The 12,775-nt window shown below is 36.0% G+C and overlaps 1 protein-coding gene across 1 annotated transcript in view; it reads right to left on the bottom strand.

Moving 5' to 3' along the window:
• The window catches only part of LOC100547664 (leucine-rich repeat and calponin homology domain-containing protein 1), a gene marked incomplete at its 5' end in the record, with an annotated part of 31,182 nt that continues 18,407 nt past the window's right edge, over positions 1-12,775 (bottom strand). The window contains 7 exons of the mRNA XM_010728861.2: positions 1-2,600; positions 3,328-3,375; positions 5,335-5,448; positions 7,450-7,486; positions 7,596-7,685; positions 9,701-9,787; positions 10,839-10,906. Coding sequence (XP_010727163.1) covers positions 2,409-2,600; positions 3,328-3,375; positions 5,335-5,448; positions 7,450-7,486; positions 7,596-7,685; positions 9,701-9,787; positions 10,839-10,906 — 636 coding nt within the window. The remainder of the gene's footprint in view (positions 2,601-3,327; positions 3,376-5,334; positions 5,449-7,449; positions 7,487-7,595; positions 7,686-9,700; positions 9,788-10,838; positions 10,907-12,775) is intronic.

Here is a 12,775-nt window from a genome sequence, read left to right as displayed (position 1 = left end):
AGCATTACCAGAAATCTAGAATGTTTTACTTTCAGATTTGGAAGAGACATAAGTCATTAAGAAACACTGAGGGGAACAAAGTCAAATAGAAAGCAACATTCATTAAAAATAGACGAAAACAAACTGAAAATAAGCTCTCCATTTTCAGAAAGTTAAGTTTGCATACATTTTCCTGGAAAAACTGTCTCCAGTGAGCTCTACTAAATTTTTCCCTAAGGTAATGAAGAACTTGAATAAAAAAGCTATCAAAATAAACTATACACTATGCTGAAAAACTTTTCTGGATCACAGAACTGCTGGACCTCTAGACCAGACAGCTCAGCTTTGGGGCAGTGTGTAGTTAAGAAGAACAAATTAAGACAGTGAGAGAATGGTTCAAACTCACACAAGACTTGTACAAAAAGCTGTAACAGTGAAGGAACTAGCTGTGGCAAACTGGCAGGAAAAATGTGCAGGATTCACAAATATGCCAGTATCTTGAGCTGCAAACTATTTTTATCTATATCTTTTTCTTAGCGCTGGCAAAATAAATTTAAATACTATTTCTACTGCAATTACAGAGCAGCAAGATGGGAGGAAACAATATGCAGTATCCCTACTCCATTGTAAGGTTTTATTTTGCCACACTGTTACATAGCTAATATACTGCTGTTTTATCTGATGTCGGACTTCAAGTTTTACTACTGTCAAATTCAACTGCCTTACTGCAGTATAAATCTAAGGCAACATCACTGAAACTGCACTGCAATGAGGTAAAAGACTGCAGAAATGGCTCTCAGTTGGTGGTTCTGTAGTGTACGATAATGGAAAGGAAAACAAATCCAGATAAATGGGTTTTCTATATCCCACAGCTGTGACCAAACAACATTATAGTACTGGCATAGTCAGTGATTCAAATATATATATATAAATTTGTATTGGTACAAAGCAGCAAAATAGCAGATTATAATCAACTGACATTAGTATTTAATGAGGTTACAGTGTTTCAATATACATGGGGGAACTGGAGGAGTTGTGCAGGTCTGGGTCTCCCATCACTAGTCTTGTAGGAACGTTGCAGGACATTGCAACCCCTGCAATCCAGTCCTTCTGGAAACTCTCCAAGAAAGATTAGCTATGCTATTTTTGGAAAGTGTATTTTTCTCTTTATGTATTACAGTCAATGGATATAGAATGTCTTGAGACAACTGATATGCCAAGACTAGGAAACGTGTGCTAAACTAACCTGAATACAAAATCATAGTCTTGCTTTCATTCAATTCTACAATACTGCTTCCAGTTCCTGGCAGCAAATTTCACTGGCAGTTCAGCAGAGCGCAGGCTACCTCCTATGAAAGTCTGTATTCTGACATTGCCTTTGCATGTATCTCTCCTAGCAGTTGACACTGGACTGAACAATATTATTCAAATCATGTTTTTTCAAGTCCTGAAAGGCCCCTTTTGCTCATCATTTAATCCATACTTTGTATGTTAAGAAATAATTCTTCTGAAGCATCAGGAAGAAAAATAATAGTCAGAGTTTAGCAACATACTATGAAATTGAAATGAACAGATCTGCCCAACTTCTATATTATAACAATGCAGGAAATTTAAAATGCTTTCTTTACGAAGCAAGGTTTGTTCAATAACACTTTCTTTGCTCTGTAAACCTTAAAAACAAATCTATGGGTACAATTTCCTAAACTACATTCAAATACGAAACTGCTGCCATTATTGCCAAGGTATTTTGTTATGGAAGCTACAAGCTTGTAGTGGTTTACCAGCATTCGACTAAAAGCATTTGTAGTGAATGTGAGAAAACAGAATTACAGCCACTGAATGCTGAAGCATACTTAAAATATTAAGGTTATTCTTTAGAGGTGATGTGACTTAACAGCACTGACAATCAATACTGACCACCTGAGCACACAGAAGGTAAGAACAGAGTTTACCTGTAACATACCCTGCTTTTAAGGGAAGCCCTCAAATACATTACAGTTTATTTTGTTGACTTCGTCCTACTTTTTTCCCTCCCCTCTAATAAACTGCATGTGAATCTGCAATACAGATTTGGCACATTGCAAATTCTTTAAACTCATTTGCAGGCTGAAGAAAACATCTGATCTTCCTCAAACCACTTCTCCTTACACAATTATAACTACTGAGAGACTCACACATAAGCATTTTCTAAACAAGTCTGGTTATTCTCATATTATTTACCAACATATTTTATCATACTGTATACCCATACATGTATAAAATGTGCGTTTGTATGTGCTTCTTTTTAAATGTGTGTGTGTGTGTATAAATATAATTAATAAAACACCTGATTTATCAGAAAGGGGTAAAAACTGATGTACATAAAATGCATTAAACAGAGTTATTACAAATTTGATCTCAAGTCAAACATATAGACAGTGTTCTAGCCTTCAGAATACAGAAAGTGTTTTCATCACTGAATTGTAAGAGAAAATGAAAATACAAGTATCTATTAATAGCACAGATGTGAAAAAGTACAAAAATTGATTGATTTTCTTTCCTACAATACCTGATCGTGGCTTCAGGCCAAAAGGGATTGTGTTGTTTGTAGTAGGAGACAGCGTTGGACTTTTATCTTTGTTCTGTATAATTTAAGAACATAAATTCAAATAAGAGCAGTGTCCAGAATATCACAGGGAAACTGACTAAAATACAAAAATTAGCAATACTGCATGCTACAACTATTTCACCACAATCTGATCACATAGCCTTGAACCTACAACAATCTCTCAGTTTTATTCAATACCACTCCTTTACTGGAAAATAAACTGAACTTGCTGACTGACATCTGCAGCATATTGGCCCTAGCTATAAATAAGTGTGATTGTTTCTCAGTTTTCTCCCACAAAACCATTTGGTTCCATTCAACATACGCTTCTGTGGCACTGTACATTTAGAAGAACAAAACAAAGACAAATTTTTCCTTAGATGTCTTTTTTCAGTGAATCAGAATTACCATTCTGCTTAACTATTTCCCCTGCAACACTGAATTCTGCCTAAAATGCAGAAAGGTGGAAATTAATCATAGATCTCACAGTAGAATTGTGATGGTTATACAATGATAACAAAGGAAAAGTCTTAAAACCAAACTCCAGAAAACAAATCCTATTTAAAAAACATTCATGAGAATGGAATCTATGGGAGTAGTCACCAAAAACTGGGTGCTCATATGTTTGTGAGGTGCTCATATACAATGTAAAGTAGAGGAAGAAACACTGGTTCTGCACAGAAAATTTATGGATAAGATTCCATAAAGAGCCTACTGACCATTCACATACTGAAGACAAACAAAATGCACTACCATCTTACCTCATTGGGAGAGGGTTGGCCACTTGTATTCCAAACAATTACATCATTCTGCATGATTGGACAAAAAGAAAAAAAAAGATCTTTTCAGCAAATGTATTGGTCATACACAGTCACACAGTATTCTAATCACAACAGTCATGTACTCATTAATATTCAATACTTTTCATATTTGCATTTTTCAGCATTGTATTGTGTTTTTTTTTACCACAACAATTTTCATGATTGATATATACTTTGATGCTAGGCTAACTGAAATACATTTAAAAATTCTCCTCTGGAAATTATTTGCACAAATTTGTCTTTAATTTCTTATCTGCAGTCTCTCAACTGCAGTAAAGACTTTAAATATAGGTTTGAAGAGAGAAGCATTCTGCAAGCAATTCCTTTTGTAATTGCCCTACAACATACCTTTTGTTACCATTTTTGCTATAGCTAAACTGGAAACACAGAAATCATGTCAATAAAATATCAAACAATTGTTAATTCTGTATAAGTCATAACTCAGGAGAAATAGAATTAGCATACATAAAAATGGATTATAAATTCATTCAAAACCCTTTCATTAGGGCAAATTTTTTAATGAAGAAAAAGTGGAGATTAAAAATACAGTCCTCAAAATACTGGTCCCAGAACTTGAAGAATTTTCTGAAAGTTACTAAGATGGGAAGGAAGATTACACACACATTTTGATAAATGACCTTTCCTGGCCACTACTTTAGCTTGAAAAATAAAATATGATCCACAGCTACCAACTTCTTTCACAATCTTACCTCAACCACTGTATTACCTAGAATTAATAGAAGGAAATTTTAGTAATCTCATCCCTGCCATTTCTACCTGGAGATTAGCATGTTTAAGCACTTCTATGCTCAGGGACTGTCCTTGTGACAGACAAGCTAGTTAATTCTACACTGCAGGTCAAAACTCTCTCACAGCACACAAGTCACCAGTGAGAACTCCAAATTTACATTTAACTTGAAAACTACAAGTGCTTACTGTATGCAGAATGATTAAATTCACTCTTGCAAGACACATTTCCATTGAATGGAACATACCTTGTGCTTCCACCTGCATTCAGGACTAGATTAGGCCCTCTACAAGGTTTTAGGAAATTCCCTCATTTAAAAGGTTCTTAAAAATGAATCAGCAGCATTCTTGTTAAAGAGATTCATTAAAATACAGAATGTGCATGCTGTGCATTCTGACATCAAATTAACTTTTTGTGTAACACATTAGCAACGTAGTTAAAAATCAATCCCAAATAAAGTATGTTAACTTCCATGTATGACAATTCAAGAAAAGCATGGAGATATAAAGCACACTTTTTTCTTTCTTTTATAAAGAAAAAACAAAGATTAAGTCACAAAGAGATCACAGGAGTATTTGCAAGTAATGATATCTGAAAAGTATGAAATATACCAGTTGGTCTATGGCTGCATAAGATACACTGTACTAAAGTATTATGAATGCAGGCAGAACTTTAGTTCATTTTGTTCTCAGAATTCTCTTGCAAGAACATTCACAAAGAAATCAGTCCTGAGGTAAGAAAGTACGAACCAAATATTTAAGCTTGAATTTTTCACAGTTCTTCATTTCTGGATCATTGAAATACAAAACTTACAATATTTTTGATACTTTAGAAGTATCATTTCAACACACAGAGTCTTCTATGTAATAGAAAGCACGTTAAAGTCATTGCTGCATACAAAACCTTATTGTATTTGGAGTAAGGGCAGGAAGAGAAACCAGATCATTGAAGATCCAACTCTGATAATACTTATTTTTGCTAATAATGTTTATTAGAAGAAAATACATCAATCTCAGCCTTTTTCTTGATAGGTCTTAATTAACATCCCACTTACATTCAGGTAAGGGAAGAACATGAATAAACAAAAAAAAATACCACTATCAAAAATCCTAAAGGGCTTTTACTTCCCTACCAGTGAATGGAAGACAGTGACTCATTCCAAATGTTTCCATATTTATTGCATTTAGACACCTACGTACCTGATTCAATGACCATTTTTCACCCTGTTCACATGTTCTCATTTCATTCTTGGCTTTCTCCATAATTAATTCCCTCCTCCTCTGAAATTCTAGTTCCTCTTCAGCATTTTCTTTCTGAAAGATATATTTCTCTTTAGACTGTGAATCATTGGGAATAGAACTGTATCTTTTTTTACATAACACTATTACATCAGAAGTATTTCTGACAAGTACTGTGGTGAAAAGCAAACTCAAAAGTGAGCAGACACTACATAATTGCAGTTCCAGTGGTAAAAGACTGGTCATTATGTAAATCTAAATAAACTACTTGGAGATTATTGAAAGGATTTAAAGAACAAAGCTATTATGAGGCATACTCAGCATGGACTCATGAAGGCGAAGTCCTGCCTTAGTAATCTGATCTCCTTCCATAAGATCACCTGTTAGGTGAACAAAGGGAAGGCAGCAGATGTAGTCTCCCTGTATTTCACTAAGGCTTTTGATGCCACTCCTCACAGCACGTCCTTCTGGACACGTCGTCCAACTTTCAGATAAAGAGGTTCATTCATGCTACGCTGGGGAATGGAATGGCTCAGAGGGTTGTAGTTGTAGTAAGTGGAGAGCTACAACTGGCTAGCAGACAGTCACTAGTGGTGTTTTCCAGGGCTCAATCCTAGGGCCATTCTTGTTCAATGTTTTTACCAATGATCTGGATGCAGGACTGGAATGCATCCTCACCAAGATGACCAGTGACTCTGTACTGGGAGGTGCTGTTGTCTCCCAAGAGGGATACGAGGCCTTGCAGAGAAATTTAGATGGATCAGATCATTGGGCAATCATCAATGCCACGAAGTTCAACAAAGGTAAATGCCAGTTTCTGCACCTGTGACAGAGCAATGTTAGACATTTAGACACAGGTACAGACTGGGAGATATATAGCTGGAAAGCAGCCCTGCAGAAAGGATCTGGGACTGCTGGCAAAAACAGGCTCACCTTGAGCCACCACTGTGCCCTGGAAGCCAAGTGAGCTCTGTAATATGGAAACGATGCTAAGATTCTTGAGAGCATCTGGAGGAGGGTGACAAAGCTGGTAAAGAGCTAGAGGGTTTGTCCTATGAGAAGGAATTGAGGACACGTTGTCCAGTCTGGAGAATAGAAGGCCAACAAGTGATCTCATTGCACTGTGCAGTTCCCTGAGGAGGGGAAGTGGAGAGGAGGTGCCTCTGCTCTTGTGAACCTATGGCAGGAGCCATGGAACAGCAAAAAGCTGCGCTAGGGAGCTTCAGACTGGATATTAGAAAAAAATATTTACTATGAGAATCATCAAAAACTGGAACTGGCTTCCAAGAGAGGCAATTGATGCCCCACGCTTGGCCACGGTCAGGAGACATTTAGACAATGCTTCATTCGTATGCTTTAACTTTTGGTTAGCCTCAAAAAAATAGGTAGTTTGACTAGATGATATTTCTAGGTCCCTTCCAACTGAACTATTGTATTCTATAAAGAATACTAATTCACCAGTCAACATACATTTCAAATAACAAGCAATACATAACATACTATAAATTCCAAATCATACTTCATATCTTCCTTCCATAACTATGGTGACAGCACATTAGGAAAAGAGTAATCATTCATTTACAAAATATTTTGGAGTTATCCTTAATGAATGCTGTTTCCTTACACTAGAATAGGGATATTGGAAGAGAACAAGAATGTACATAGCTGAGCTGTGAACAGTAGCAATTGATTCTCATAACCAACACAATACATGAAAAAGATGGCTGTATGGAAAGATGACTGTCTTTCTACAAACTGAGTGGAAAAAAAGGAAAAAATAACATGCAGAAGTAACTGATAAACCCAGAAAATAATTTGTGTGTGTGTGTGTGTGTATGTCTAAATACACACATATATTATATATATAAATATATATATATATAAATATATAGTTTCTCTCTATATACACACACACATATATAAACAACAATTGCATTAAAATTTAGAAGAACTAGTTGTGTCCTCCAGTCTACCATTGTTTTCCTTTACTTACTAGGTAGATTAAAAATGGATGAAATTACTGGCTCATTTCCTGTCTTACCCCTCAAATATCTTGTAATATGTTCATTAACATACCTGGCCAAGGGAGGACATCTCCATCTGCATTTGACTGCTATGTATAAAGAAACAAATGTGAATATGTAATTTATTTTGTAGAAACTCAAGATTCTAACAAATGCATTTTTTTAATTTTTTTTTTAAAAAAAGGTAGATAAACACACTTTACTGTAGATTCCTGAAACTCTAAAGCTGTTGCTGGTTCCATGGGATACAGATTCACATCACTGCTTTCTGAAATATCCATGCTTAATCTGTAAGGTTTGAAATAAAAACATTGCACTGGGGTATAGAGTTGGTAATCATTATGTTCAGTATTCAGTTTCAAACAAATGGACATATAAAATATTTTTAGTCGTGATATTAATCTGCTCTATTTTATTTCTTATAAAAGTACCACCATCTTGGTCAAACCAACATTAACATCTGCAAAGTACCACTCTGAGCAATAACTTGTATCAAAACAAAGGGACCTGTTTACTATTAACAGTCACATGACATAATATATAACACTGAAGACGTCTACATTCAACCTCTAGCATTCTGTGTTTTAACAAGATCCAAAACCCTGGTTAAATATCTAAATTTAATTTACAATGTATGAAAATAAAGCAGACTAGCAACCATCTCCCAGTAGGCAACAATTTGAAATAAAGCAATGAATACAGAAAAGAGAGTGAAGGAAGAGAATACTGGAACAGATTGAGTCTGAAATCCTTTTCCATTCCTGAAATGAATTACTGTTAACGTGCACAGAAGACGTGCAGAACATTAAACTGTCAAGTCATTGTGGTCCTATTCCACAAGTTAGTCATGTTTGTAAATGAAAATAACACTAATTGATATTTTCTACATGGAGCTCTAATCAGTGTGTGCAAGGTATGCTTCAGCATCACCTACTGCTTTAGCCTGTTGCTGCAAGCAACGATGAGGCATCCACAACAGAATGCAAAATCAAGCTTCATTTGATATGTACTAGACACCCAAGAGTGTCATGCTGGACAAGTCTGTTTGTTAGCATAAAACAAATAGACATTTGAATGGCCCGTTTAGCACTCAACAAAGCAAAAATAAATATGTGCGTGACATATTTATAGTCATCTTTAAAAGCCGTATTTCATATACTATTGTGCTATGAAAGCACAACTGAACATGCATGGAGAAATGGAGACTGTCTGTATTTCATTGCCTTTTGACATTTCATTAGCAAAAAAAAATGTAGGAAATGTCAAGGCATTATCTGACAAACAAAAAAGCAACAAATTTTATAAGGCTAAGAGATTTTTTACTGCCACTTTCCTTCAAACCAGACTATTTTTCAATCTTATCTGCAACACTTCTCCTGCAAACTAATAAGTTACAGATGAGATACAGAAGCAACAGAATTTTATCTCACAGAAACAATGGGACTGCTCTTCATTTATATAATTTTTTTTGTTAACTATTTAGTACTCCATTCAAGAATTCAAGTATTCTCTGTATGATTCAAAATAAAGCCAGATAATTCCTTTGCCAGAAAAAGTAACAGGAGAGAACTTCAGTCCTAAAAAGCAGAAAGATATGCTAAGTGAAAAAGCAATATCAAAACAGACTTTTAAGCTACAGAACAGTGTAGTCATAAGAAGAAATGGCTACATGAACTGGCCAAGAAAGGAGAAACAGGAACATTTTAGACTGGAAATGATAAGGAGGTGTCTATTGTTCAGAGAATTAAAGCTCTAGAAAAGCTACACTGTATAAGCGATGATGAAAAATCAGCTTCTTAGTTTTAAAATGAGCTTAATTTTTGAAAGGGATTACACAACGAAAAGCAATAGCAAGCACAGGGATAGAAGTACCTGCAACATTCATCAGTTCTTTCAAGCAGGACAAGCTTCTTCTTTTTGTTTTTCTTTTATATATTTAATCCTTTGTTTATTCACAGACCCAGAGTAATTCCACCTGACTTCAACCACTTAAAAGATGCATATAAATTAGACAGCCTTGCCTTCTATAGCCAGGAGAAATACCTTTACTAGTAGACTCTTCCTTTTTCCCTTTTTGACCTCAGAGAAAGACTACCAGAACTTCATCACTACTTCAAGTACCTTCTTTATGCATCCCAGTAACATGGGATGAAACACCGACAGAAAACCTTCTCCAATTCCAACATAGTGCCTCAAGTATTAACAAGAAGAGGAGTTTGTACAGACTAAAAGAGATATGACTATTCTACAGGAAACTCAACAGAAGTTATAAATACATAAGACACCTGCTATTTAAAGCATACCTGTTGGGATCTTGTAACAAATCTACTGCTTCTCTTAGTTGTTCTATCATTGCTATATCAATAGTTTGTTCTTCTGACATATTTATTCTATAATAGAAAACAAAAGCGTTCAAAAAAAAAAAAAGTAAAACAGCAATTATGAGGGTTGTCTCAATTTCTATTTGTGAATTCTATCTTCTAACTAAGCATGCAACTAATACAGAGGGAAGGTAAAAACAGCCTCTGTGCAAACTAATAAGTGCTGAATTTATGTAAAGAGTGTCTTCAGAAAAAAATCACCAGCACTTTGCCTTTAACAAAACTTCCCAAACTAATACGTGCATACATAAAAAAATGTGATGAACTAAGAAACTAAGATCTTTGCATATCCATTAAACAGACCAACTTCAAAGCCTGACTCCTACTAACCACAATCACCACATATATTATTACAGAATGTGACAATTCTTTTTAATGGATCACAGCATGCTTTCTTTTGCTTGTCAAGATTTGGTTGTTGTTGCTGTTGTGTTGTTTTTTTTTTTAATTATAAAAAAAATCATCTGATAGTTCTGCCAACAAGATTCTTGGAACATGCTTATTTTTTCCTCCTTTCAATTTTTATTTGTAATCACATAGGACTCCACTATTCTGAAGTGAGAACTTCACAGTGCACTGTCATGCTAGATCTGTTTTTCTTATGAACACCCATCACTGACTGATGTTCACTTACACTGCACTTGAGCTAATACCTATGAGCTACTGATTGTTTCAAGGTTAAAATTATGACAAAGTAAGAAAAAAGATTTTGAAAAGAAATCCTGTGCATTAGAATTTATGAGTTAAATTTAATTTTTAAAAACAATAGGATAAGCAAACTACATATCAAAATACCTAATTTAAAAACCTGGGCTCTACATTGGCTAAAAAATGCCAAATTACAGCTTTCTTACCACATATACATTAGTTGCAAGCTAAGACCCTCTTTATTAATCAGTAATATATAACACACCACATTCACGCACAGAAAGCTGCACTGCTGTATGCTTTTAAGTCTACTAAATTATTAACTGAGAAGAAAACACCAGTTTTGGTCAACTAATGAAATGATACAGTTAATTACTTACAGTTAATTACTTACAGGCAAAGCAATACTTACATTTCTTCTGTTTGCCATTGTGCGTCCTCTTCAATTCTCAGTAATTCATCACACTCTGCTGCTCTGCTCTGTAAGCAAAGTGATACTAAGAATTGAACTTCGCAATTAAGCAAGCAGATAAGTTTTCCTTCCAGACTCAGCTCTGACCTATTTTATTTAACAGTTTAGGGTGGCCAGTTGAAGCAATCCAACGCTTCTGCTTCACCTCTCCCTCTATTCGCTTTTAAGATACTCATTACATGATCTTATTTTCATTGTTGAGATTTTATTGAGGTCAACAGCCCTTACCCTCCTTTAACTCTAAAAAGAAAGTCAAGTAGCATGAGAATTCTTCATTCTATGTCCCAGATTTCATTTGTGCCTTTCTCGTGTACGCCAACAATGGTCCAATTGAGCACGACTCTAGCTCTCATCTTACTTGCTCTCCTCCCACATACAGCTACATTTACAGAGCAAGGAAATTCCAAACAGACAAACTAACAATTATGTATTTAATCCATAACTATTAATAGGATTCCTACTTGATAATTTTAACAGCTGTTTAAAAAATAAAATAAAATCAAAACAAAACTGACATGCTGCAGTTGGCCTGTTATTTGGGATTCAGTGTAGGAATAAATCACAGCCTCTGTTCTATCCATAACTGTGAAATGCTATGTGTTAGAAAATTGAAGTCTCTTACTTATGCTTTCATTTACAAGCTTAACAAGAAAGAAACTTCAAAAATTTCTCTTTCTTGGATGAATTACTGAAGTAATTCAGCTGTCACTAAAGACAGAAGCTCTCTGAGTAGAAGTGTAGTTATAGTAGTAGAGAATAAACAGCAGAAAACAAGCCTGTCCTTTTTTGTATCATGGGCTTGGCACATCTGTCGCATCACCCTGTACCAATAAACACTATCCAATTCTGCCAGATGTGTCACTGAGGGGTATACCAGCTCCTTTAACATTCCCCAAGGATGACACATTTTCCAGTAACAATCCTTTGTAGAACAAATAAAGCCATTCTTCACATACTTTTTTTTCAAGTTACTAATACAGAAATGAATCATATGATTTTTCCCATAAGAAGGACACATTAAAAAAACTAGCAATTGCTCTAGAAGACAAATCTCAGCCTCTGGCATATTTATATAAATAGATACTGCATTACAAATTAGGAATAACTTATGAAAACTACAGATTTATCAAGCCTAAACTCTTCTTCACTGCCTCTGGTATTGATTTAACATATTCACAGAACCATAGAATGGCCAGGGTTGGAAGGTACCCCAAGGATCACGAAGCTCCAAACCCCCAGCCACAGGCAGGGCCACCAACCTCCCCATTTAATACTGGACCAGGCTGCCCAGGGCCCCATCCAATCTGGCCTTGAACACCTCCAGGACGGGGCATCCACAACCTCTCTGGGCAGCCTGTTCCAGCACCTCACCACTCTCTCTGTAAAGAACTTCCACCGACATCCAACCTAAATCTTCCCTCTCTCAACTTAAAACCATTTCCCCTTGTCCTGCTGTTATCTACCCTTTCAAAGAGTTGATTCCCCTCCTGTTTGTAGGCTCCCTTTAGGTACTGAAAGGCTGCAATGAGGTCACCCCGCAGCCTTCTTTTCTCCAGGCAGAACAAGCCCAGCTCCCTCAGCCTGTCTTCATAGGGGAGGTGCTCCAGTCCCCCAATCATCCTTGTGGCTCTCCTCTGGACCCTCTCCAACAGCTCCCTGTCCTTCTTGTACTGGGGGCTCCAGACCTGGACACAGTACTCCAGATGGGGCCTCACAAGAGCAGAGTAGAGGGGGACAATCACATGAGTAAATATAAACCAAAGAATACAATTGACTGAAATCTGCAAAAGGAAGAAGTCCAGGGTTCAAAATCCTCTGGGGAAAAAAAAAAAGATGCACTTATCTGTTCAAGTCAACAACTACTGCTCTCAACTGCC

Source organism: Meleagris gallopavo, chromosome 1 (assembly GCF_000146605.3).
Source record: "Meleagris gallopavo isolate NT-WF06-2002-E0010 breed Aviagen turkey brand Nicholas breeding stock chromosome 1, Turkey_5.1, whole genome shotgun sequence".
NCBI classification, from domain to species: Eukaryota; Metazoa; Chordata; class Aves; order Galliformes; family Phasianidae; genus Meleagris; species Meleagris gallopavo.
The sequence above is the reverse complement of the archived record's forward strand: the minus strand, read 5'-3'. Positions and strand labels throughout refer to the sequence as shown.